General features: G+C 44.0%; 1 protein-coding gene across 2 annotated transcripts in view; it reads right to left on the minus strand.

Moving 5' to 3' along the window:
- IGF1R (insulin like growth factor 1 receptor) overlaps positions 1–19,924 on the minus strand; it is a 174,709-nt gene extending 154,785 nt beyond the window's left edge. For both annotated transcript variants that reach the window (XM_020781765.3, XM_020781764.3), the window contains exons 1-2: positions 19,791–19,924; positions 18–563 (exon numbers count right to left, since the gene is read on the minus strand). In XM_020781765.3, coding sequence (XP_020637424.1) covers positions 18–563; positions 19,791–19,884 — 640 coding nt within the window. In that variant the 5' untranslated portion in view covers positions 19,885–19,924. The remainder of the gene's footprint in view (positions 1–17; positions 564–19,790) is intronic.
- Positions 19,925–24,286: the final 4,362 nt, after the last annotated feature.

Here is a 24,286-nt window from a genome sequence, read left to right on the forward strand (position 1 = left end):
TAACCTGCAATTCTTACTTTTCTGGCAGTGGTTGGATGTCCAGCAGCGGTAGCTGTATTCATTGTTAATGGAGGTCTTCTCACATAGGGGTTTTTCCTCTGCTGTTCCAGGACACAAGTCCCCACATTCTTTTGGCGGTTTATTACCTATAATGTAGTTGTTAGAGACGGCATCCAAGATCAGAGACCAGTCCACCGTGGAGAGGTAACACAAGTCAGAATTCTTCTCAATCCGGATGGCTCCCCGAGTGATGTTCCTCAAGTTGTACAGCCCAATTTCTTTGAGGTTGGTCATCTCGAAGATGACCAACGCGTAGTTGTAGAAGAGGTTCTTGCCACGGATCACGGTGAGGTTCGGGAAGAGGTCGCTCAGGGTCTCCAGGCCTGCCACGCGGAACAGCAGCAAGTAATCTGTGATCATCGTGAGTTGCGGGAAGCGAAAGCCACTGAAGTCCTCTCCTTGGGGGATCAACAAAATTCGGAGAAATCCGTCAACTACCGTGCAGTTCTCCAGCTGCCTCAGCTCACTCACACTGTTGCGAATGTCGATATTTGGCCCACAAACTGGATAAGGATATTAGGAACGGGGAGAGAGGGAAAAAAAACAGACAAGAAAATATGATATAAGATGCTCCCGTTATTTATTGCTGAGTAAATAATAAAACACAAGCATAAACTTGTTCTCTTTCCACATCCTAAATCTCATGCATTAGGATGGGAGATTTTAGTGCTCAAGATTAGAGTCGAGGATGAACCGCCAGTTCGGAGGCTCGGCACAGTTCACTTACGGGCCCCACAGATGTTTTGCAGTTTGCCCCCTCCAGCAGCCGCCCACTCAGAGACAGCGCCCAGAGGAGGCAGGGCAGGGAAGCCGGGGCGCTGCCTCTGAGTGGACGTCCACCGAACTACAGAAAACCATGCCATACCATCAATTCATGCTCATCTCTACTATATTTTCTTGTACAATGCAGGCGCTCTGTAGCACTGTCACATCAACAGCTGCAAACAATATCCCCAAGTTTCGGATACCCATTAACAGGTGCTTTTTTAAAACTAACATTAAAAAGTCACAACAAAGTGGCCTTCTGCCTTTTGCTGTTGCTGCTGATGCTGCTAATGCTAGTAGTATCTTGTGAAAGAAAATTTTTATGTGTTGGGGGGCGGTTGGGAAAGAGATATCAAATGGTGCACAACCAGTACATGGGACTCACCAGGCTGGAGGAGGTGCAGCGCCCATTGCAATCAGAAAATATGAGGAAAATGCCATGATACTTTAAACCGAAGCACAACTATTATCCCTAACACTTACCCTCAGAACATACTGGAATTTTCCCTGGAGTCAGAAAATACCCATAACTTATTCCAACCTGGGAAACTTTAACAAAGGCTAAAGGGAAGAGTTTCTCTATAATAATACTGCTAGAACATTATGCATTCCAATCAAAAATATTTGGAATGCTTCTTCTATTCCAACAAACCCATGGCCAGTGGTTAAACTGCAATGCTGCAGTTAAGACTCTGCTCACAACCTGAGTTCAATCCCGGCAGGCTCAGGTAGCCAGCTCAAGGTTGACTCAACCTTCCATCCTTCCGAGGTCAGTAAAACAAGCAGCCAGCCATCTGGCGGGCAACGTGTTTCAGGACATTGAGCAGCATTTAATTAGTTAGCATATTCCTCATTCACAGAAGAGTGAAAGGACATGAAAAGTGCAGTAGTGATGTTGGGAGTAAGCACACATACAAAAAAAATAATAACTCTATTAATAATGGAAAGCTGTAGCAAGTACTACTGAGTACACATTTCACTGCTCCGTAGGAGACACAATGCTACACTCACAGGAGGGTGCTGAAACTTTCGAAAGTGAATGCTTAGCAAGTATTATCAGAACCTTGCCTTGTATCCTATCCCTCTTCACAAAGCAAAACAGTTCAGTGGACCGGGCGTTCCACCCAAATCCTGCCGATTTCCAGCTCGCAGTTATACAAGCTGGAATTCATTCTGTCGCTTCAACCAGCCTTTCTGTTCACACAAGGATTTCCAGGGTTTCCCCCTTGCGTGAGCAACGCACGAGAAAGAGCCCTTCGTAAAAAATGGCCCCACTGTGCCTCTGTAGGCAGCAGGATACTTGCCATTTTGCCTCACCCAGGCTACCTCAGCATCAGAACCACTGCCCTAGATACACACACAGGAGACAGGCAACAGATATGTGAGCTTCCAATGGCAAAAAAAAAAAAAAAAAAGAACACTTAAAAACCCTAAGGTTTTTACACACCAACATATCAGGGTGGATAAAACTCACCGGGTTTTTTGAAGTCAAATTGATTGAAATCACAATTTAATTTTTTTAAAAAAATTAACTGTTAAAAAAATCTGATTTTTAAAATTTAAATTGTGATTAAGATCGATTTAAATAAAGCACACCCTGCAGCTTAACTTATAATATAGCACAATAGTGAGCAACCTATATTTTCTATATGTTATTGGACTACAACTCCCATCAGCACCACCCAGCATGACCAGTGATCTGGAATAACTGTTGCTGGAATCCAGCAAAATCTGGAACACTGCATTTACTCACCCGTAACCTACGATATCACAATGTTGGCATAATGAGAAAGAAAAACTGGGTTCACAAGTGTTGATGTTTCAAAAGCAGGGTTTTGTAAAGTTAGGCATTTTTGCAATTAATCATGCTTTAGGTTTAATTTCTATGCAAACCTATATTTCTCCTTTTGTCCCGGGTTCTGTTTCTTCTAGAAAATTCATCCATTCAACTATAGCTAATGACTGCAGAACACGTCACTTCTTATTTTTGTTCATTTTGCCCTGAAATTAATGTATTAAAGAGACAAACTAATCCCAGTTCAAAGAATTCTACAGTTTCTTTTTGGCTGCTGTGTGTTTTCTTTGGATGGTATTTTATGCAAACATTCACATACAGAAAGATGTGTGTGTACTGCAATGTGACTTCCAAGTTTTTTTTAAAAAAAGGAAACACAACGCTTGTCATTCACCACTTCACGCAACCACTCCGTAGTTTCCTCCTCAGTACTACGCAATTCAGAGAATTTATATAACTACTGTATGCTTAATGGTGTCAAGCAACACAACCTCTTCTTCACACTTATTGGCCTCAACTAATGCAGCGCTACGGCACTCAATGAACGAAAGGTAGAACTTTAAAAAGGTGCTTTCAAACTCTTTAAACTCTGACACACGGATTAACAGCTCGGATTGATGCGTTTCCTGTATCTGGTTCAACTCAAAAGGTGTCCAAAAGGAAGATGTTTTGGCATGTCAAGAGTGCAATACAGATGCCAGGTCAAGGCAGCAAAAGGATACGGATATCCTGAATAATTAACCTTTTTTAAAAACATGGGCACAGAATCCCAAGCAGGTCAGACACCACCGCCAACAGCTCAAATCTGAGAACCATTTACAGTCGCAACGTGTCGCATCCAGTTCATGATCCTTACATTCCATCTGCGACCACCTTCTCAACTGTCCCCATCTTCACACATCAAAGTATATTTTTAAGTTTTTCCATATTCAAATAGATGTCCCCCTTTGGGCTTCTGCAGAGCACTGAACATACACATATCAGATGTGGTTTATGCTTTTTTAAATCCAGAAAACGGTTTGGTGGACAAAAACAGAACAAAGGGGTATTATTTAAACTGCATGATAATAGCAGGAATCCTGTGGCATAGCTAGTCGTGTAGGTGCAATGGCATGAATGACAGCTACGAACTGCAGCTACTCAAGGAGTCACCATCAGTATCCCTTATCACATGACACCATTGGAGCACGATGGCGCAACTCTTTGTTGAGATTTTCACCCTTCCACCCACACTGGGGTGCATAAGCAGCAAGTTTGTGGTCATTGTTGGTGATAACGGGCATATTGTTATTACTCCAAATATCTGGGAAAGACCAAGGATCTAAACCCAGCAGAAGAGAACTCCACTACTTATAACTAAAATTACTATTTTAGTTACTATTTGTAACTAAAATTACAAATTTTAGGTGTAATTGGTTGGCTGATTCATCAGACAAATTCCATTTTCTATCAGGAAAATAAAAAATTGGAAGCGAATGCTAATAAGCTGATGAAACCCACCCCCCAGGAACTTATACTGGATTATGTAGGCTGAAGCCACATGTTTAAAAAAAAAAACATAGGAGTTTATCAAGACTTGCCTCTAAAAACTATAAAGAGATTTTTCATCCACAACGATAGCTATTTCTTGCAAATTAGAAGATTCAACATTTAAAGAATAATAACTGCATTTAAACAAACAGGAGCTTACCGACAATGTAAAATGGCATTCTAAATTGGTATGGATGGTGCTTCTTAGTGCACATGGCTTAGCCTTTGAGCCACACAAACAAAACTACTCCAATTCCATTCTAGCCCAGTGGTTCTTAACCTTTGTTACTCGGATGTTTTTGAACTGCAACTCCCAGAAACCCCAGCCAGCACAGTTGGTGGTGAAGGCTTCTGGGAGTTGCAGTCCAAAACTCCTGAGTAACGCCTATTACAAACCTACACTTTGTAACTAAACACCAAGATGTCTTTTACAGAGATCAACCATTGGTCTGCCTAAGAGTCAAGACCAGAGGTGGGTGAAGTATGGTTCTCCAGATGTTACTGGGCTGTAACTTCAGCATTCCTCACCACTGGTTATGCCACTGAGACCTGTTGGGTGTTTGCAGCAATTTGCCCGCTTTACCCACCCGGAGCTACAAGGACATGGAGAAACTCTCCGAGATTTCAGAAGAGGGTTTTGCCAGATGCCAAGCCTAAATCTTACATTTTCTGCAACGTTACACTTTCTGCATATGAAGCGCGGTGTATTAATTTCATAGGACTGAGATGGAAAAATGAGATGGAAGGGACATAACAGTGGCTCAGTTCATTCAGGAACAAGAGGAAAACTCCGCTCCTCCTCCTCCTCCAGCACAATTCTTTATGAACAACACAGACGCAATTGCACAAACACACCATTCCGCTCCTGCTCAAGGAAAACAGATTAACTCTGCTTAACCATCTGTGATAATGGTTCAGTAGAACAAACTGACCACAACATTTTACTAAGGTAGCTTGTTAATAGATGAACTTTATAAAATTATTAACAGGGGTTCTTGCTACACATTCAAGGGTGTGGAATTAAGCTGTGTTTTCTTTGACATGTTAAGTTTTAGCTTGTTCAGGTAGAACCACCAGGTTAAGCATTAGCTAGTTTGGATTCGATCAGCCGTGAGAAAACAACCTGCTGTTAGCAGCTAGTCCATCCTCATCTTTGCGCTGAACGCAAAGTCCCAAGGTGCTGTCTGAGGAAACGGTGGATGCCCGACGAAAAGAAAAGGAAGGAAAATGCCGGAGAATAATCAGATGGTTTCTAAAATGTGCCTTTCTCCTAGGATAAGATAAGGAGGAATTTCAGAATTTATTTTCTCAAGGAAAAAAAATAAAACCTGCTAAGGAATTTCGGCTCAATGGCAGTCTTTATGGGGGCGACAATGAAGAATATTTCTCCCCATCTAAAGACTGACACTCTCAGAGCAGAAAGCCTTTTCCTGTGTGAATTCACAGAACTAATTCTCCAAAGGAGGAGGAAACGGGGAAACTCCCTTCAGAAATTCCTCTGAAAATAACTGGGAGGGGGGGGGACTAAATTTCAAAGATCTGTCCCTTCTATAGCCTCAAACCACAGTAACAGGAAGCACTGCTTCTTCTTCCTCCCAGGCTGCTTTTCAAGAGAGAAAGGAAAGAGAAATCAAAAACCTGCCTTAGTGCAAACCGAAGGGACGGTGAGGTTGGCAAAAGAGAGCCGCCCATGAATAAGTAATTTCTGGTGAACTAGTAGGATCAGGAATTTAAAAAATCCCAAGCATTCTGCATTTCTTCCCCACCCCCAACCCAAGCGAGCTACAGACTCTTGGCTTAACCCCTTACCCCACAAAGGGGATGTTTCTCAAGCAGGCCAACTGCAGAAACTGACAAAGGACAACAGAAGCAAAATGTGTATACTAGGCCCATCAAAGAGCTGTTTGTATATTTTACAAGTATTACCAAAGCAGGCCCTTCCATCAACAGGATTATGCCCTCGCAGATTTTTTCCGTAGCTGCATAAGAAGCTAAAAGGATTCCATGCCTCGCTGGAATCCATTGTCGTCAGGAAGGTGGGGGACAGAGCGGGAGAAAGGCGCAAGCAGAAGAGACCTCGGCAATTATGGGACACCTTATAAAGAATCGCTTCTTTGTGGGAATGAAAGAGAGTCTCACTCTCGGCATGCATGTACGTACGTACAGTACCCTCCTGTAATCAAAAATGTCACAAGAAGATCCAAGGTCTGACGCAGAAAAACTGGACACAAGACGATCGAGAGCAAGAATGGTTTGGAAAGTTCCTCGTGCTTAGCTTTCAATTTACACTGTTCCGGTTTTCAAAGCTCGTGTGTCATTCAATCATTCTCACTGGCATAGTTCTCAGAAGTAAACACCCCCTGCAATAAGTCGCAGAAGACTAAATGAGAAGAAAAACAGTTCCAAAAATATTCCCTGCACAGTTACTGGGATTCAGGAGGCTCAGCAGATCTGTTTTGACTCTTAATTTGTTAAAGGTATATCCCACCCTCCCACCAACAAACTTAGGGAGTAACCCCCTGAGACTGGTCACACTGAAGAAGTGGCAATTCCCAGGACACCCTGTAATATTGTCAGCTATCCCATACCCAAAGTCAAAAGAGCAAATCTTCAATGTTACTTAGCATTACCGCAAACTACACATTCTAAGCAGGCTCTCTGTAACACTGAAGAACTCAAAAATGGATACGCTACTACTATGAATGCAATACAGTGGTGACTCGCTTAGCGATTGCTTCGTTTAACGATGAAATCGCTTAGCGATGACTTTTTCAGAGCGATCTTGCGCTCCGTTTAACGATGGTTCCTATGGGCGATTTTCGCATAGCGATGTTTGGGACTATGCTTTGCATAGCGATGACAGTTTGGGTCCCCCTGTTTCGCTTAACGATGGTTTTGACAGCCTCATGTTGGCTGTTTAAATGTTTAAAAATGTTTAAAAATGTTTAGAATGCTTGAAATCATAAGTGCACTTAATAAACCCTTTGTTAAACTAATCTGACTTTGTTCCGACTCTTTTTAAATTTGTTGTAATTTTTTTCCCCCATTGAGATGCACTGAATAGGTTTCAATGCAATTCAACTGGGGAACCGTGTTTCGCTCAGCGATGTTTCCTATGGCGATTTTCGCTTAAGGACGGCAATCCGTTCCCATTGGAACAGATTATCTGGTTTTCAATGCATTTCTATGGGAAACCGTGTTTCGCTTAGCGATGAAATCGCTTAACAGCAATTTTTTGGGAACCAATTATCATCGTTAAGCGAGGCACCACTGTATATCTGTGAAGATTTTCAGTCATCCAGGTGAGGTTATCCAGAAGTTGCGTGATGGCAACTGGACTTCTTATTAGGTCTTATTAGGTTCTTTCTTATTATCAACCTAATAAGAAAGAAGTCCAGTTGCCATGACTCAACTTCCAGACTACTATGAAAGGACCTAAAGATACTGCCAGTAGATTTTCTTTTGCTCTTAAAGGTCAAGGGACTCTCTCTTTAGGACTATTAACAAATGGTTTATTTTCCCAAATCCTTAAGGTTGGGAGAGCTGTGGCTTCCAAAGTGTGGGAAAGGTGACATACCTTTTCAGAGCCTGACTATGAGCTCTTAAAGGTCTTTGTGTGTCTGCAAAAAAAGAATACTGTCATCTGAGACCCAAAGAGAAAGACAAGAGAGCTGAGATGGTAGGTAAGAACATTCAGGTTTGTGGGGTTCCTCCCTCGGATCATAAAAATGTCACAAACACAGCAAGTTTTTAAGTTGCCCAGAACTTCCTTACTCAGCCTGTACAGTACAAAGTCCGGAGGAGAAATAAGAGTTCAAAAGTCTGGCCGAACCTAACGGCTTTTTCTTTGCAGGCAGATGGACTGGCAAGACCAAGCCTGCAGGTTCAGAGGACAAGAAAAGGGAAAGGGAAAACTGTTTACAGCTGTTGTGCCCTTTATAGACAAAGGCTGAAAGTAAGCCTCTAGAGATGTGCCCACTGCCTAGGTTTGAAGCATATATGCTCCTCAACTGGCTTGGAGCAGAAGTGCTGAATAACATGGCAATCTTTCTATCACGCAGCTACAGAGGTCAGCAAACTTAATAGAAATCATCTGGACTTGCAAAGGTCTGAACAGATGACACAGTTCCAAACCACCATTTCATATCCTAACTGGCCTTATGTCCCAAAGATAACTTGCTTCCACTTTCGGTTTGTTTGCAGATTTTAGAGAAAGTTGATAAGAGCTCAGAAATGAGACAGCAAAACCACCAGGTCGCCTTTCCCCCTGGAATATATGGCCTGGTCAATAACTTAACCTTTACTGGCAAGACCAGAGTGTAAACAAACCAGCTATCTGAAGTTAATAACTTAGGGATTGCCTCATCACAGAAAATTCCCATCTTCCAAAAAAATAATAATAATAATAACATGGATAGAGGCACTTGTCCTAAGTTAGAATCAGTGACCTTCAATCAGCCAGCAAGACGGTAAATTTCACAAGACTTTCACTGAACACTTTTTTGTCTGCAACTATTTCCTTCTTTGGATTACAGGATCGCCAACAATAGATTAAAACAGATGAGCCGGTGAGTTCAGTACATTCTGTTTCAATGGATCAGAAGCTGCCGTGAGCCTACCTAGGTTTTGCTAAACAAAAGTGGAGCACAAAAACAAAATGAGCTTGCAACTAAAAGTGATTACTGGCCTTGTATGTAAGTAGGATACAAACATTTCTTAAGAACACAAAAGGGAAACTCCAACCCAAACAAGATACAAAATGTCTTTAGTATCACAGGTGCCTATGTTTACATCAGTACACTAACCCACACCTTCTCTTCACATTTCCCAACATTCCCAAAATGCCTTTTTGCAATATTGCAAACAACTCCATGGAAGCAGAGAAGCATGGAAGGAGAAGTAGAACAGTGCTCTCTGCCTCCCTGAGACTCACACATGTGCATGGAAGAGCAAGCTATTATACAGAATTATGGAAATGGAAGTCCATCCTTAATCCTCAAACTGCCATGCAAAATGTATATAGACAACATGTATTTTATGCTCTTTGTATCTGAAGAAGAGGATTGTGATCCATGAAAGCTGGAAACATGGAAATACATCTGCTTGTCTCTGAAGTGCCAAATATTTTGTCTCCTTTCCACTCTTTTTTCCCCTCTTCAATTTTGCCAACATGCGCGCAGACGGGTACTGTTGCAAGGGGAACCAGAAAACGAGATGGGAAGGTGACATTTTCCAACTCATAACATCCCATTTTCCTGATCCACATGTGCAAACTGAATTACACAATTCAGTGCGGATTTAGGCATGTGACAAAACAGTGGCCTAACTGCTCCAACCTGCCATACCTTTGCAACCCACAAATCTTTGTCAGTCTTTGGCCAGCAGTTGGTGGTGGCACAGCACAATGAAGGTTGCATCAAGAGCCTCGAAGGCACAGCAAAGCAGGGCTAAATTGCAACATGCCACGATCTGCACTGGCCAGGTAACACTACAACAACGTTTTAGCTTCTTGCCAATGAGAATGCAGACGTTTACTGACATCTTGCGTGTTCACGAACAAAGCAAAACAAAACCTCAAAACCAGGCTGGGCAAATGCAATCACACAGGGGAAAAGTCAACTTGAAGAAACCAAGTTTATCCCCTTTCCAAAACATAGCATGAGCAAATGTTCCCTTGCATATGTTCCCTTGATCATTCAAAAATGATGAAAATCTGATGCTTCACTCCCACTCCAACTGTTGCAGGCTCATGACACACTTAAGCAGCTCCAATGCTGGACAAGCGATTTTGAAGTACCACACAAACTCTGCCCAGCTCACATCCTTAATTTACATTCCTGTCTTTACTTTCCTCCAATAATCTCCAGGTGACAATACCTGGGCCTTCTGTTGCATCCTCACCCTAGCCTTCTAAAATAGGTTAGATCAAGAGACAGTACTACTTGGACTAGCATCCCTCATTCTGATACTGCAAAGGCTGCAGCTTCATGGCCATGTAGAGTTCTGGATCTCTCACTGTAAACACTCTAACACCCTGTTCCTGCAGCACATGATATGCAAAAGGTGTTGAAAGTTGATTCATATCTGACCCTATAATGTAAGCCAGGGCTATGAAACTTCTGCTGCTTCTCTTGTGGCTATGCTGCAATTCCCATCCTCTGGAACAGATTTGTTTGTCCAAACTTTTTGACCAAAGGAAGTCTAGAAATGTGGCGAAAGCAAATACACAAATCTCTTTAGAAATAGCAGCTAAACATCTCATCCCTAGGAGCAACATAGATTTTATTTTCCTGGTCCATGAACTAAAGCAATTTTGCAAGAAACCACTGGTGCCAGAAAATGTATTTATTTGGTTCACAGATTTTTATACCACCCCATTAGCACAAGGCACTATATCTGGGCAGTTAACAAACAACAAAATCAAACTGAAATGACAGCAAATCAAATAATGAGAATAATAAAATAAAGAACAAATCACATCAGCTAAAAACATCACACACCAAAGCGGGGTGAAAAATGGATTCTGGCCGTGACACTTCTCCTTCCCTGTTCATCTCTGAACTTTTCAAGGAAACAGTGATGTAAAGTCTCTTTCCGCATGTAAAACAAAAATAAAAACAAACGCCTTGTGATATTTTAAAGACTAACAGATTTCTTTCCATCTAAGCTTTCACAGACACCAGGAACTGGACTGCCATCCACAATGAAATAAATCTGTCTTTAAGATGTCACCGTATTTTCCATGCTCTCCCCTCCCCCCCCCCCGCTTTTATTAGACAGATGTCAACGGTTATTGCTCTTCCTCAGTGAAGCTTTTTCCTCCAAATGAGATCGATCCTCCAGACTGTGTTGGACTACAACTTCCATCATCCCCAATCAGCAGGTCCCAACACACCAAGAGAAGCATCACTGTGGAAAATTGATAAAGCCAGGTTACTCTCCCTCAGCTGAATCTACATCACAGAATTCTTGTGAGCAACAGAAAGTAGGGAAACTGGCCAAATGCACTGCTCAGAAATTCGCTTGCTGTTCAGTCCAGTCGTGTCCGACTCTAGGGGGCGGTGCTCATCCCGTTTTCAAGCCATAGAGCCAGCGATTGTCCAAAGACAGTTTCTGTTGCCACGTGGCCAGCGTGACTAGGGAACGCCGTTTTACCTTCCCACCGAGGTGGTACCTATTTATCTACTCGCATTTGCATGCTTTCGAACTGCTAGGTTGGCGAGGAGCTGGGACAAAGCAACGGGAGCTCACTCCGTCGCATGGATTCGATCTTACAACGGCTGGTCTTCTGACCCTGCAGCACAGGCTTCTGCGGTTTAGCCCACAGCGCCACCATGTCCCTGGAGAAAAAGTAGGGTATATATGCACCCCGTAACCAATAAACAAGTTCTAGCTATTGAAGCAGAAGTTGCTGGGCTAACTGCAATAAAAAGCTTTCCTAGAACTCAGAAACTTGACAAACAATGCTTTGCACCATTGTTTTTATAGCAGAGCTGTTCAAACAGTGAGATTAGAATGGAACCCACAAGGTCAGATCTTGATGTGCTGATGAACATCAGCTATCTCCCACTGAGCCAAGTGTCTCTCCTTGCACCTTGCCCCAACCAGTAGCTGCTATGCTTTCCTCTAAGAGGAAAGGTTCTTCCTTTCCCCCACCTCGGTCAAACATAAGCAAACTTCAAAATATAACAGATGGTGGGAAAGTCTCAGCCAGTTGGACCACAATCTCGGTTCACACTTCTAAGTAAACAGGGCTATCGCTTAACAGTGCGCTGTGGCATCAATAATAAGTTTGCCCATGATAACCTTCAGCTTGGCTGCTTAGTGTAACTTTTTTTAATGCTACTGCGGGCATCACACAGGAGATGAAGTCATTAAATTCAGCTAGACTCATCCAAAATTAAAACCAGAAAAAAAGTGACTTACATTATTATTCCTAGGCTTTAACTTCTGAATGAGTAGGGGGGGAAAGCATCGATTTAATTCTACAGATGCATAAAGAGGAAATGAATCTCAGACATAGACAGGATTTTCTTCCACATATACTTGGGATTTCAATTTAGGACTAACGCCTGTTTTGTTGATATTTTCCTTCCACTGGATGTGAAGGCAAAACAAAGTATCCTCTCTAAATCAGCAGTACACAAATTATTTTAAAACACATTTTAAAATTCCTTTAACCCCACCTCACACCTGGTTAGGGAGCAGAGACCCAAAACAGTGAACAGACTTTCTGTTCTTATGCCAGAAAGTTAATATTTTTAGTAGCAGTGCCACATTTCAATGAAGCCAGATAGATAACAGTTTGAAGAGCATCAAACTCATGTCAAAGAGAAAGGGAATGCAGGACCATTTATCCACTCTGCTGAAAAGCCAGCAACTCTGGACTGCTCCTTCCCTTGAAGAGTTTCTCCTCCAAACAATAACAAGAACTTTATAAGAAAAATTTCTCATGCCTGAATTTGTCCTCGTTCTTACCCACATCAACCCCCCTTTCCTTTTGTGTTGGACTTACTTAGCTATTCCCTTCAAATGTAAGTCTTTATTGCCTGTTATGAGATATTAGTGCTGCTGCTTCTATTTTAACTTCTATCATTTTTAATTGTTTTCCTTCACAGCTACTCCACTTACTAAATTGATCCGTTTTTAATTTGTCTTGTTATTGCATGCTGATTTTGTTCTGTTCTGTTTTTCATTTTAACTACATGTTGTCATGTCTTACTGGTCTCCCCAAATGATACCAAAAAAAGAAAAGAAACATGGGACAACATTTTTAACTAATACATTTACTGTAAATGATTATGTCAATTTAAATCATTATGTAAATACCTATAAAACGGGTATTCAATTCCTTGAGTTTTTTTCCTTTATTTAAATCATTTCTAACCTGTTACAATACTTTTTTAAATGGCCATTGCAGCTTACTATTGCAGAAATTCCTCTTTTTTTTTCATCACTGGGTTCATCTGGCAAATTGCACTTTCATTCACCAAACAACTATTTGGCCCTGGGAATTCACCCCTTAGCACAATACACAAAGACAAACTCTAAATGCCAAAATGGAAATTCAATAGCATTTTACTAAAATAAAAATAAAAAAAAACAGCACAAGAACTCAAGGAACTAATCAGTTAATTTATTACCATATGTAACCAGACACTCACATATATATTTAGTTCACATAAAATTTTATTAAACATTCCCACACAAAACTCACTAGCCATTGGGAAGTCCCAAACATTTACAAAGAATACACTCCCTCCCCCCCCAAAAAAAGAGATAGTAAAGTCACTCATTTGAAATAAACTTTCATTCTTGTGACTGTCAGTTAGCACATCCTTGTGTTCAAAGCTTGTCTCAGGCATTAATTCTAAACAAGTAAACAAGTACAGTAAACAATGTCTCCCAGGTTCACTTCCTTTCTGCAATACAAAGACCTAGCCTATGTGACGGAGTTTATATATGAATCATTCTAAACACCACAGTAGTATAGATACGTTAAAGGAAAGCAAGCTGTTTGACTTTTTCCAAACACCTTTAATCAGTTTCATTATTTGTTATCAAAACCTAGCCCATATTTAGAATATATTACTCCTACTGGCCAAGTAAGTCTCCACAAATCTGTAAACAGAACTGTTATCATCATCAGTGTCTGAGCCCAGTAAGAAAATGAATCTAGTTTGAAATTTCTAGTGCGAGGTAGATCAATCATTTTTAAGAAACGGGGTGTCTGTGGAAAAACTGTCAGAGCCTGCCAAAGTTGCTGCTATCTTCAACGTTGCAACGGTCTTAGGAAATTGCATCTCCAACCCTGTTAAATTAGTCAGAAATAATCCCAAGTGGGATTTTTCTTCCAACCAAAATTCAGGATTGGACTGCAGGAGTCATCATCAGCTAGCCACCCATGCAGGCAGTCAAAAGTTCACGGTACGTACTATACCTAGGCAAGACAAACAAGCTCAGATCTGGAAGCCTGGTATACTCTCTCTGCCCTTTAAAAAATAACCCCATCTGGATTGTTCTTCGGCGTTCACATTAACAGAATGTTCCTTTAATTCTAAACCATGAAAAACTAAACTGAGCAGCTCCCAGCTCTTGTTAGGATGCTTTACTTCACGATGAAGCCATTTACAAAATCTAAAACAGCCCACCAAGGGTTTGCTAGGGGTTAGACGGTTACATTTTATAGACAAGGGTCTCCTTAAGTCAATTACCACTGCCTGTTTTCTTTTCTTTCTTTCTTTTTTAGTATTATCTCAGGTGCTGTTACCAGACCATAAGCCAAAGTCCACAACAGCATTTTAGATCCAGCATATAGTATTTTTGAAGCTACAAAATCAGTTTGCATTTCCACTGAACTCAGATGGACATCGTTCCCACTTTGGCACAGCTGGTTAAGACAAGTTTGCAAGTTTTAGGGCAGATTTTTTTTTCTCCTAAGGGATATTACCTCAAAAATCCTAACCACAAGAATGCTTTTACCAGCCTGCAATACTACTGTTCTTCTAAGGAAGTGCCTTAATATGGTGAAAAGGGAAGGGCATTCAACTGCCGAATATCTAAGATCTGGGTGACGAAATGCATTGTTTAAAGGAACAGATGGAGGAAATAAAAAGAAACCAATATTTTCCATTCTCAGCCTGTGGCAGTTACTGTATGGATTCTGCAGCAGTTCTGGTAAACTGCCCTCATATCCTACACTATTCATCTGTAAAGCCCCCTTCTCAAAAAGAATGAACTCAGCAAGTTTATGGATGCATTAGGTCCAGCATCAAGAATAACAGAAACAACGTTTCTTGCTACTCTTTCCTAGCAAGAGTTTTCAAACGGATCCAGTGCTTCCAGCAACGCTGACTTTGATCCTAACCACACCGTTAAAAGTTCAACAGTTACTAGGCCACGCCCCCCCCCCAGAGTACCTTGTAGGTTACCAAAACTCTTGAGTCAACATTCGCAACCATCAGAATACATTGTCTATGTCCAAGAGGAGAGTTGTATTAAAAAGAAAAAGTTCGAACTATACAAGGAAAGCCTGAGGTGCAGGCTCAGATTTTAGAACCAGAGTAGCATCTTGATCACACAGCCTAAACAAGGCACACTGCAGGACTGGAAACATATCCAAGTAGATGAATCTTTTTAAATTCCATATTTAGGGATGAAAATCACGGGCTACAACACTGATGGTAAACTATACTGAACACTGAACTGCAGAAGATATGGGAAAATACTGATTCATGTTATTATAACAATGACAACAACATGCCATCCATTGGATGCCAACTTATAGCAACCCTTCATTTTCTAGGTTTTAAGTACAGTATTCAGAAGTGGTTCACCCTTCCCTTCTTCTGCGGGGCATCCTAGAACTGCATAGCTTGCCCAAGGCTACACAGGCTGTCTCTACTCCTACAAGGCACAGTAGAGAATTAAACAATTAGCCCAACAGCCAAAAGTACCAGCTTGGTTCATGTCATAACTCTCCCATGACACGATCATGGTTGCCACCAAACCTAAAGCAGAAACTAGATAAGGCTAGTAAAACCACACTGTTGAGAGTCACTATGGTATAGCAGACAGAGCATTGGACTAGGATTCAGGAAACCTGCGTTCAAATCTTCCCTTGGCCACAGAAACGTACTAAGTGGCAGCAATGGTAAACCACACACTGAACATTTTACGTATCTTGAAAACTATACTGGGGCTGCCATAAATCAGAGCCGACCTGACAGCACACAACAACATTATGCTACTAACCCATTCCCCATTAAATCTTTGGTTTTAATGCTCTACCATCAACAGATAAATTTGAATTTTATTTTGCTGTACTGGCACAAAGACTTCCAGCCAATCATGTCAGGTTAACAGTATTTTGTTTATTGCAAACTGCTTTACTAATCACACTCTCAACTGTTCGTGCAATAACCAACCCATGTAGTAGCATCCACAGCTAAACAAAACATACAAAGGTTTGTAGGGAACTGAAATGAGCAGGGCTAAGTCACAGCATAGGGCAGGGTATATGCGTCTCACTACATCCCTTTGACTAATCCCTTACTGACAGTTTACAGAGAAATAATTCAATCTCTGGGTGTCACACCTAGGTTCCAGTCTTGTACACAGATTCCCTTCACGGTGAAACCATTTTTGCGCTCTGGTATCTAAATTACACACAGAATTAACAAATACACTCTCTCAGGCTCACGATATTTGCTTTATCAGCAAGCACATTAAGAGATATTGATGTTGATACTATACACAGACACACACGAGTAATTATAGCTATAACAGGTTTTTACTCTCTATTTCCCCGAGATTACCATCTAACCAAACTGCACTGAAACATGTTCAATTAAATAACAGGATTTTAGGGCACACACAGGCCGCTGCTGGGATGTCGTCTCCACCCACATTCAGTCAAAACCACTGCCCCCAACTACACGAATCAATGAGTTATGGAGGCGGCTCTTTCAACTTCAAACTGGCCATTATCGAGAAGGGGTGTTCAGGTCTCCCTCCATCAGCAAGTTAATGAACAAATGAGAATTCAAACCTAGAATCAAAATCAAAACACCTGGCGCTCAATGAGGCTCCTGTCTGGAAAATCTTAGGTGCCCTTCGTACCCAGGAACAAAACACCTGCATTCGAGTCTTGTGAAAATGACAACTTATTTACAAGAAGACTCTTTCCTTTAAGGGCTAGTATTAGACCCTTCTTTGTTCCTTCATAGTCTAACCACCATTTTGCTATTGACCACCATTTAGCCATTTTACATGCATATTAATTGAAGATTCAACAACAAAAATACATATACAGCAATGGGCTTTCCCCATCAGCATAGTTTCAATGCCTGTACAGTATTCCTATTTAGGAATGCATAGCTTTTTATGACCGAAAATGGAAGAGACTGTTCAGCTATGACACATTCTACGTTTTTTTTTAAAAAAAAACATAACAATTAATACTAAAGGTTCCTTTCATTACTATGGGATGGCTAATAATAAACTTTGGAAAGGAAGAAAAATACATACTGGAAGAGTAGTCTGTTTTTCTGACCATGAGCTTAAAAAAAAAATAAACAGGGTGTGTGGCGTGGATTGTTTGTTTGTGTTTTAACTGAACTACAAAGACTCTTTTCCCACAGAAACAATCAACCATGTTTTTATTATGTTTAGTATCTAGAACACTCTGCCTAAGGACTGTTTCCTCTAAAAATGATTAATTTTTCAGCTCAGCAGTCAAAAAGGAACCATCTTAATAGGATTCAAAGCTGATCAACAGAGAATCTGTAGCATTATTTACCACTGATACAGCCGTTAAGAAAAACAGCTGCAGCAGGACTAAAAACTTTTATACAAAAATATACACCTGGAATGAAACTGTCCTTTTCAAGTGTAAGTTTACATTTCTGTACGTATTTATCTGCAAACAGGTCTTATTGAACCCAGTTCGTTTTGAGCAAATGCATTTAAGATTTGACTGCCTCTGCACATTTCTTAACCAGCTTACTTCTCATTCCACCCATCACAAAATATTTTTTTAAAAGATTACAATTAGACCCACCAGGTTTGTGGCCAGCTTTTCCACACAAGAAAAACGGTATTCTATGCATCCTAGACTTCCCATTGATTTTTGGGGCGGGGTGGGGTTCAAACAAAACCATTTTTTAAAAAAAAACTAAAAGCCAGTATTTTCTCCGAATGATTCAATAACCAAGGCTCATAAAGTTGTCCCTTTCATATCAACCTTTGTGGTAACTCCTGTCTTTCCTTAAAAGACGCCACCTCCCTTTTTTTCCTATTACTCTCAAATACCGAGAAACCCTTCCTCACATGAGAATATCCTTACACAAAGCTTTCCCTTTTAATTTACCCAAGGACATTTTTATCACCAAAAAGGAGAGATAAACAAGGAATCAAGGGTTAGCTTTGCTTTGCAAGCACAACCCTCCTCTTCGTTTTCAGATTCGAGACCTGCAGGCTCCCCACTTTACAATGGTGTAGTATTTTTTTCCCTCCCTAACATATAACCCCAGCTCTCCAAAAACACCCGCACAGGTAAAAAGGCAGGGTTCAAACAAAAGAGGTAAACAAAACAGGGGAGCTAAAATGGTAGGAGTGAAGGAAAAGTCCCCTCAACACACCCCTGGCTCTGCTCCTAAACCTTAAAAGGCTCAGGCTGAATAAATCAATTTGAGGAGGGGGGAAATCCGCCACTAGAGGAAGCGCCCTCCCTTTTCCCAACATAGCTGGACCACCGACCACTGGGGGAGGGAAAGGAGCCGCGACTGCCGATTGCCATTGCAACCTGAGCGTTATTGTTGGCGGGTGCCCGTTTTACAACGAAGTCCCCATTATTTTCTAGAGCCTCAATAGGCAGGGCAAGAAGGTGGAAGGAAGGCTGAGCCTCAGGATCTTGAAATTCCACACACACACCCTTTCCAAGCCCCCAAAAGCAGACATCGGCATCCCCAGAAACGAAAGGGGTGGGGAGAGAAGAGGGATGGAGAGGGAGAGATACACACACAACACACACGCGTGCAACAACCCAGACAGCTTTGTCCCCACCGGAGAGAGAGAGAGCCTGCTTCCCCCCCCCCTTTCTGCCAAGCGCGGCGCACCAGCAGAGGCGCACCACGTTTGCGCAACGCAGGAACTTCGCTTTTAACACGTTGAGACACAAAAGAAAACAAAAAAAAGCGCAGCAGGCTCGGAGCGACCACGGCCATGCGGGCATCTCTCCCGGCTCCGCTTACCGAGTCCTCTCTGCCCCCCCCTCTAATACTGCCCAGCTAGCATTTCCAGACATTCATCAACACACACACCCCCGGGCAGAAACAACCTTAAGCTTGTATTATTGTTTACGCAATAGTCGTCTTTCTCCTCCTCCCCCCCCCCCGCTTGGACACGGCGCAGCATCTCTCCTTCCAAATGAAAACCACCTCCCCTTAAAGCGCTATTATTATTAGCATTATTATTATTTTCGCCCCAGGAGGATCGTGTAGTTAATGCGACCCTTCCGTTCGCTATTTGGCTCCTGGCGTCCTTTCCTTGTAAACCGACTTTGGGGGGGGGGGGTAGGCTCGTCTGAAGAGGCCACCCCGTGTCTCCCTCTCGCTTGGGCGAGCCTTTCAAAATGTTTGCTACGCAGTGTGGAATTTCGGAGAGGTTACATTATCAGGCTGAAAGGAAGCCACCGTTGTGCATGCGTGTGCGCTTACAAAACAATATTCAATGAATTAAAAAGCGAAATGATTTCAACGACTCTTGGAATGCTTGTGAACGCACGAATCCACGCGTTCCCTTTTCTCTCTCTTGCCTTCTCTCCCTCCCCAGCCTCTTAGGAAGGGGGGGAGGAGGAGGTTGATAAATGGGCTGCACGTTTCATGAACTGGAAACGATCTTCGTTACCAAATAAGAGCGAGAGGGAAGCAACGGAGGCGGTTGTTTTTAAGGAACGCGTTTCCAAGGAACGCCAAGCCAAACGGCAGGCGCGTTTTGGCCACCCACCCTCTTCCCTCCCCCTTTGGGCGCCCCTGCGCGAAAACGCATCTGACCCCCCCCCCTCCTCCGCCTCTCCATTCAATCTAAGGAAACCCCCCTTCCCCAACCCCTCCCACCCACCCCCAAATACAATACTCACCTTTTCCATTTGCTGGCCACAGGCAAAGCGTGGTCAAAACAAGCAGGAGTCCCCCGTATGAGGTCAGGGACCCTCCTCCGGCGCCGGACTTCATTCCCTCTTTTTTCTTCTTCTTGATGTGGAACAAAACGGGCCCTCTCCTCTTTTTTTAAATGTAAAAAAAAAAGCCAATCTCTCCCCCCCAAGTTTGAGTCCCCACTCTTTCGGCCCCCTCCCCAGAAAAAAAAATTAAGAATAGTAAATAACAAGTATGGGGAGGGGAAACCCAAGCGTCTTTCGTGGCGCTTGGGGAGGGGGGGGAGGAGAAGAAGGTCTAGGTCTTGATTGGAAAGAGGAAAATACACACAGCGCTCTCTTGTCTATCTATGGAGTCCAAATGGGCTGATATATATATATATTTTGCCCCTCTGCTCGTTGGGAGCCCAATTTCTCGGTTCCCCCCCCTGGACGAAGCCGAGAGAGCGGGGGGGGGGAGGAGGGAGGGAGAGCCAAAGGTTGTTTTGGTGGTTGCAAAACAACAGCCTCCCCCCCTTTGCCTTCGGAGTCGCCTCCACCACCGCCTCCTCCGCCTCCGCCACCTCGTCGGGCAGGGTGGAAAAAGGTCGCTGGGGCTCGGCTCAGCCTCGACGCCTGCAGTCGTCCTCCAGCAGGAGCCAAGAGGGGGGAACAACACCACGTTGGAGCAAACAGTCCGCATCTTCGACTTCCATCTTTCCTTTCGGCTGGGCTCGGCTTTCTCGCTCGCTCGCTCGCTTCCTCCCTCCCCCTCCTCTCCCCACCACCACCACAACACCACACACACACACCCTCGATCAACTCCCTCCTCTTAAATAAATAAAAACACCCGAGGTACGGAAGGGGGGGATCCTGCGGGCGCGCGTCCGGAGCACCGCAGGGGAAAAAAAAATAAACAAAGCGGCGCGCAATCGGCGCCCGAAAACGTATTCTTCGTCTTGATAAGAACGATAATGCCTCTTCTTACATCCCGGTTTTCAAAGTCAGACGTTCCAAAAAGACAAGCTGAAATGTAGATTTTTGGAGGTGCCTGAGATGTATATTTTTTTTCTTGCCAAAAATTTTTTTTTCTGAAGCTGCCTTCAAGAACTCACCCCAATATTATTATTCGGATTGTTGTTGTTGTTATTGTTGCCAGCCCTTTTCCCCCCCCCTCTCTCTCCCCCCCTTTGGGGCTTGGGAGCTGGAGAGAGAGAAGCAAAATGCGGAATCAAAATGAATGAAGAGCGAGGGAGGAAGGCCGAGAGGCTTCCCCCACCCCACCTCCTCGCTCCCCCTCCCCTTTTCCCAGGCTCCTTCCAAAAGGGAAGAGGGACGGGAGGGGGGAAAGGCTGGGTTCGAGGACGCAAGGAGAAGCCCCGCGACTCCACGCGGACCCTCCAAAGGCAATCGAGACGGGTCCCCCGCAGCAGCAGCAGCAGCTCCTTGCCTTGCGCGCCCTCCCGAGCAGCAGGGAAGCGATCCTACACAATCCGGCGGAGGCCCAGGCCTTTTTGGAGAATCCTTTGCAGGGCGCCGTTGTTTTCTTTTTCTTTCCTCCTCCACCAAAAATTAAAAAATGAGATAAATGACTTTTTTTTCCCTTCCTCTCTCTCTCTCTCAGGCGCGATTCTTCCCTCCCGTCGCCTTCGTCTTCACTAGGTCTCCTCGCCTCCGGTCGCAAAAGGAGGAGGGGGGGAAGAGAGAAAGCAAGAAGGGGAAAAGAGAGAGAGAGCAGCAATCCTCGCAAAGAAGCTTGGGGAGCCAAGGCGGCGGGGCTCCTCCCGCCCAGCTGGAGCAAGAGAGAGGAGGCGGGGGGGCGAGAATCGGAGATGAAGCCCGGGGACTGAAGGTCAAACCTGTGCAGGAAAGCCCGCGCGGACCCAAACAAACAAACCCACCCAACAAAAGCCAACCGGAACGCTCTTCCCCCGCCGCTCCTTTCCTTTCCCTGGGCTTGGCCAAGAAGGAGGGGAGGGCGCTCGCGCACCGCGCTTTCTTCCTCCCGAAGAATCCTCCGCCTTTTTCTCCACCTCCTGGATGCGGAGGCTGCCCCCCCCTTTTTTTTTGCGCCGGGCCTCCTCCTTGTGCGGAGGAGGAGGAGGAGGAAGAGGAGGAGGCACCCAGGAGGGCCAGCGCCTCCACTCTCTGCTGGCCTTGCTTGGCTTCCCCTTCGCCCCCTCCTCCTCCTTTTCCTCTCCGTGATTTACAGGGATTTTTATTTGGGGGGGGGGAATGGAATTTCTAGGCAAGTCGCTTTGGGTTTGCGTCGCCGCGTTTTGCCCAGCGGGGAGAGCCTCGATCCAGGGGGTTGGGGGGGGGTCGCCTTGGTTTTCCTCCCTCTCGTTGTCGGGGGTGTTTATTATGCCGCCCCCCCCCCCCGCAAGGATCGCAGGCAGGGTTGCTGGAGGCGGGCACGCGCGCGCGCGCTTGGAAAGGGAATACGAGGCAGCGCGCACGGCCCCCAATGCTTAAGCCCAGCTCCAGAAAGCAAGCGTAAAAGCGCGCCCGGGGGGGGGGTCGTCGGGGAAAACGAGCGCGCAGCGCGGAGGAAAAAGGGGGAGGGCATGGAGGAGGAGGAGGCGGCGGTGGCGCCTTGCAATCACAGCACCACAGGCAACCCAATCATCATAACAATAATGATAAGCGGAGGGCGGGGGCGGGGGGGCTGAGAAACCCAAGCGACGCGCGCGCGCGCCACCGCCAAAGCAGCAGCCGTGTCTGCAAGGCCCCGGGCAGGCGCGCGGTAAAAGCAGGAGCCCGGGAATCGCCGGTTTTGCAGGAACGGAGGCTTTGGCAGCGGCGGCGACGTGCGGGAAAGGAGGAGCACGCGCGCCGGGGGGGGGGTGGAAGGAAGGGAAGGGAAGGGCGGAGGGAAGCAGCCGGTCCTTGCTGCAAAAGTTAAAATAAAATGCAATGGAATAAACAAACAAAGCAAGGGGACGGGGGGGCGATCTCAAACATAATCAAGCCTTCTCCTCCAAAATGCAAAAAAGGTGCATCAATCTCGCCAGAGAACCTGAACTCAGGTGCTGGAAACTGCATTTGACAACATGGTGCACGCCCCCTCCCCACGTGCCCTCCTGATAATGCGTCCAATCCTCGGGTGTTTTGCACGGTATTAGCGTCGAATCTTGTGGAGGCTAGGGAAAAAAAATCCGTGATCTGCAGGGACGGCACTGGCGGGGCAGGCTTGATCCTGCGCTCAGTTGCTCACGAGTAAATGCCGCTGCATTTAGGGAGGGAGTGGGAAACAAGTCAACATAAGAAGAGCCCTGCTGGATCAGGGCAAGGGCCCATCTAGTCCAGCTTTCTGGATCTCCCCGTGGCCCCACCAGATGCCTCTGGGAGCACAGGAGACAACGAGATCCCTGTGTCCTGAGCCCCCTCCCCTGCATCTGGCATTTGGGGGGCCCTTCCTTTTCAGCCTGGAGATGGTACATCCCCATCATGGCTTGTAGCCAGCGATGGACCTTTTCTTCAGAAATCTGTCCAATCCCCCTTTAAAGGCATCTAGGCTAGATGCCATCACCACATCCTGTGGCCGGGAGTTCCACAGACTAACACCATGCTGGGTCCAGAAATATTTTTTTTTGGTCTGTTCTCACTCTTCCAACACTCAATGGGAATCCATGTCCCCTCAAGTCTTATGAGAACAAGTGGGGAAAAGTGGCTATGTTTACCTTGGGAGAAAATGTGACTTAGAGCTCCATAGGAAATGGAGAAGAGAACCTTTTTCTTGTTCCAGAAATTAAAACCCAATATTTAAATGACCAGAAAAGAGATTAGAGTGAAAGATTACAAAGAATTTCCCAACACCAAAAGGAACTTGGGGATTTTTTTGAGCAGTAATAAGTGAAATAGGATTCACATATCAAGTGGGGCTGGACTAGATGACTTTGGAGTTCCCTTCCAAAGGAAAAAGAACCTGTGCGTTTACCCACTTCTGAATTCACTAAATCCTTCTTCCACAGGTTTCATTCATTCTATACACAGTTACAGTTAGTATTCACTTAGCTGTTAATTAGTATTTAGTTTTCATTATTATTAGTTTATTAGCCATATCCCACATTTCCCCCAATGAACTCAAGTCAGTTAATGGGACTCTCCTTCTCTCAGTGTCTCCTTACATCAACCCTGTGAGGTAGGCAAAAAGAAAAAAACAGCTCTATGATCCGTAAGTAAAAATAACATTTAGAATGGAGTAATAGCTTTATTAGCTTAAAAAAAAAAGTTATAAACAGAAATCTTTTTCGTGCTCAGCTATATCCTAGGAGGACATAGATCAGGTAAAGAGGAATGGTCTAATGTAAGGTTGCCCAAGGAATTTGAAGCAGGGTGGATTTGATTTAAAAATTTTTAAATCGAAATTTTGGGATGAGTTAAATTAAAAAATAGATTTTAAAAAATTTAATTCACGATTTAAATCAATTTGTGTTTTTTTTTTAAAAAAATCTTTTATTTTTATCCAATCTGGTTTGAAAGGTGGGGTGGTAATGAGC

This window comes from Pogona vitticeps, chromosome 12 (assembly GCF_051106095.1).
Source record: "Pogona vitticeps strain Pit_001003342236 chromosome 12, PviZW2.1, whole genome shotgun sequence".
Lineage (NCBI taxonomy): Eukaryota > Metazoa > Chordata > Lepidosauria > Squamata > Agamidae > Pogona > Pogona vitticeps.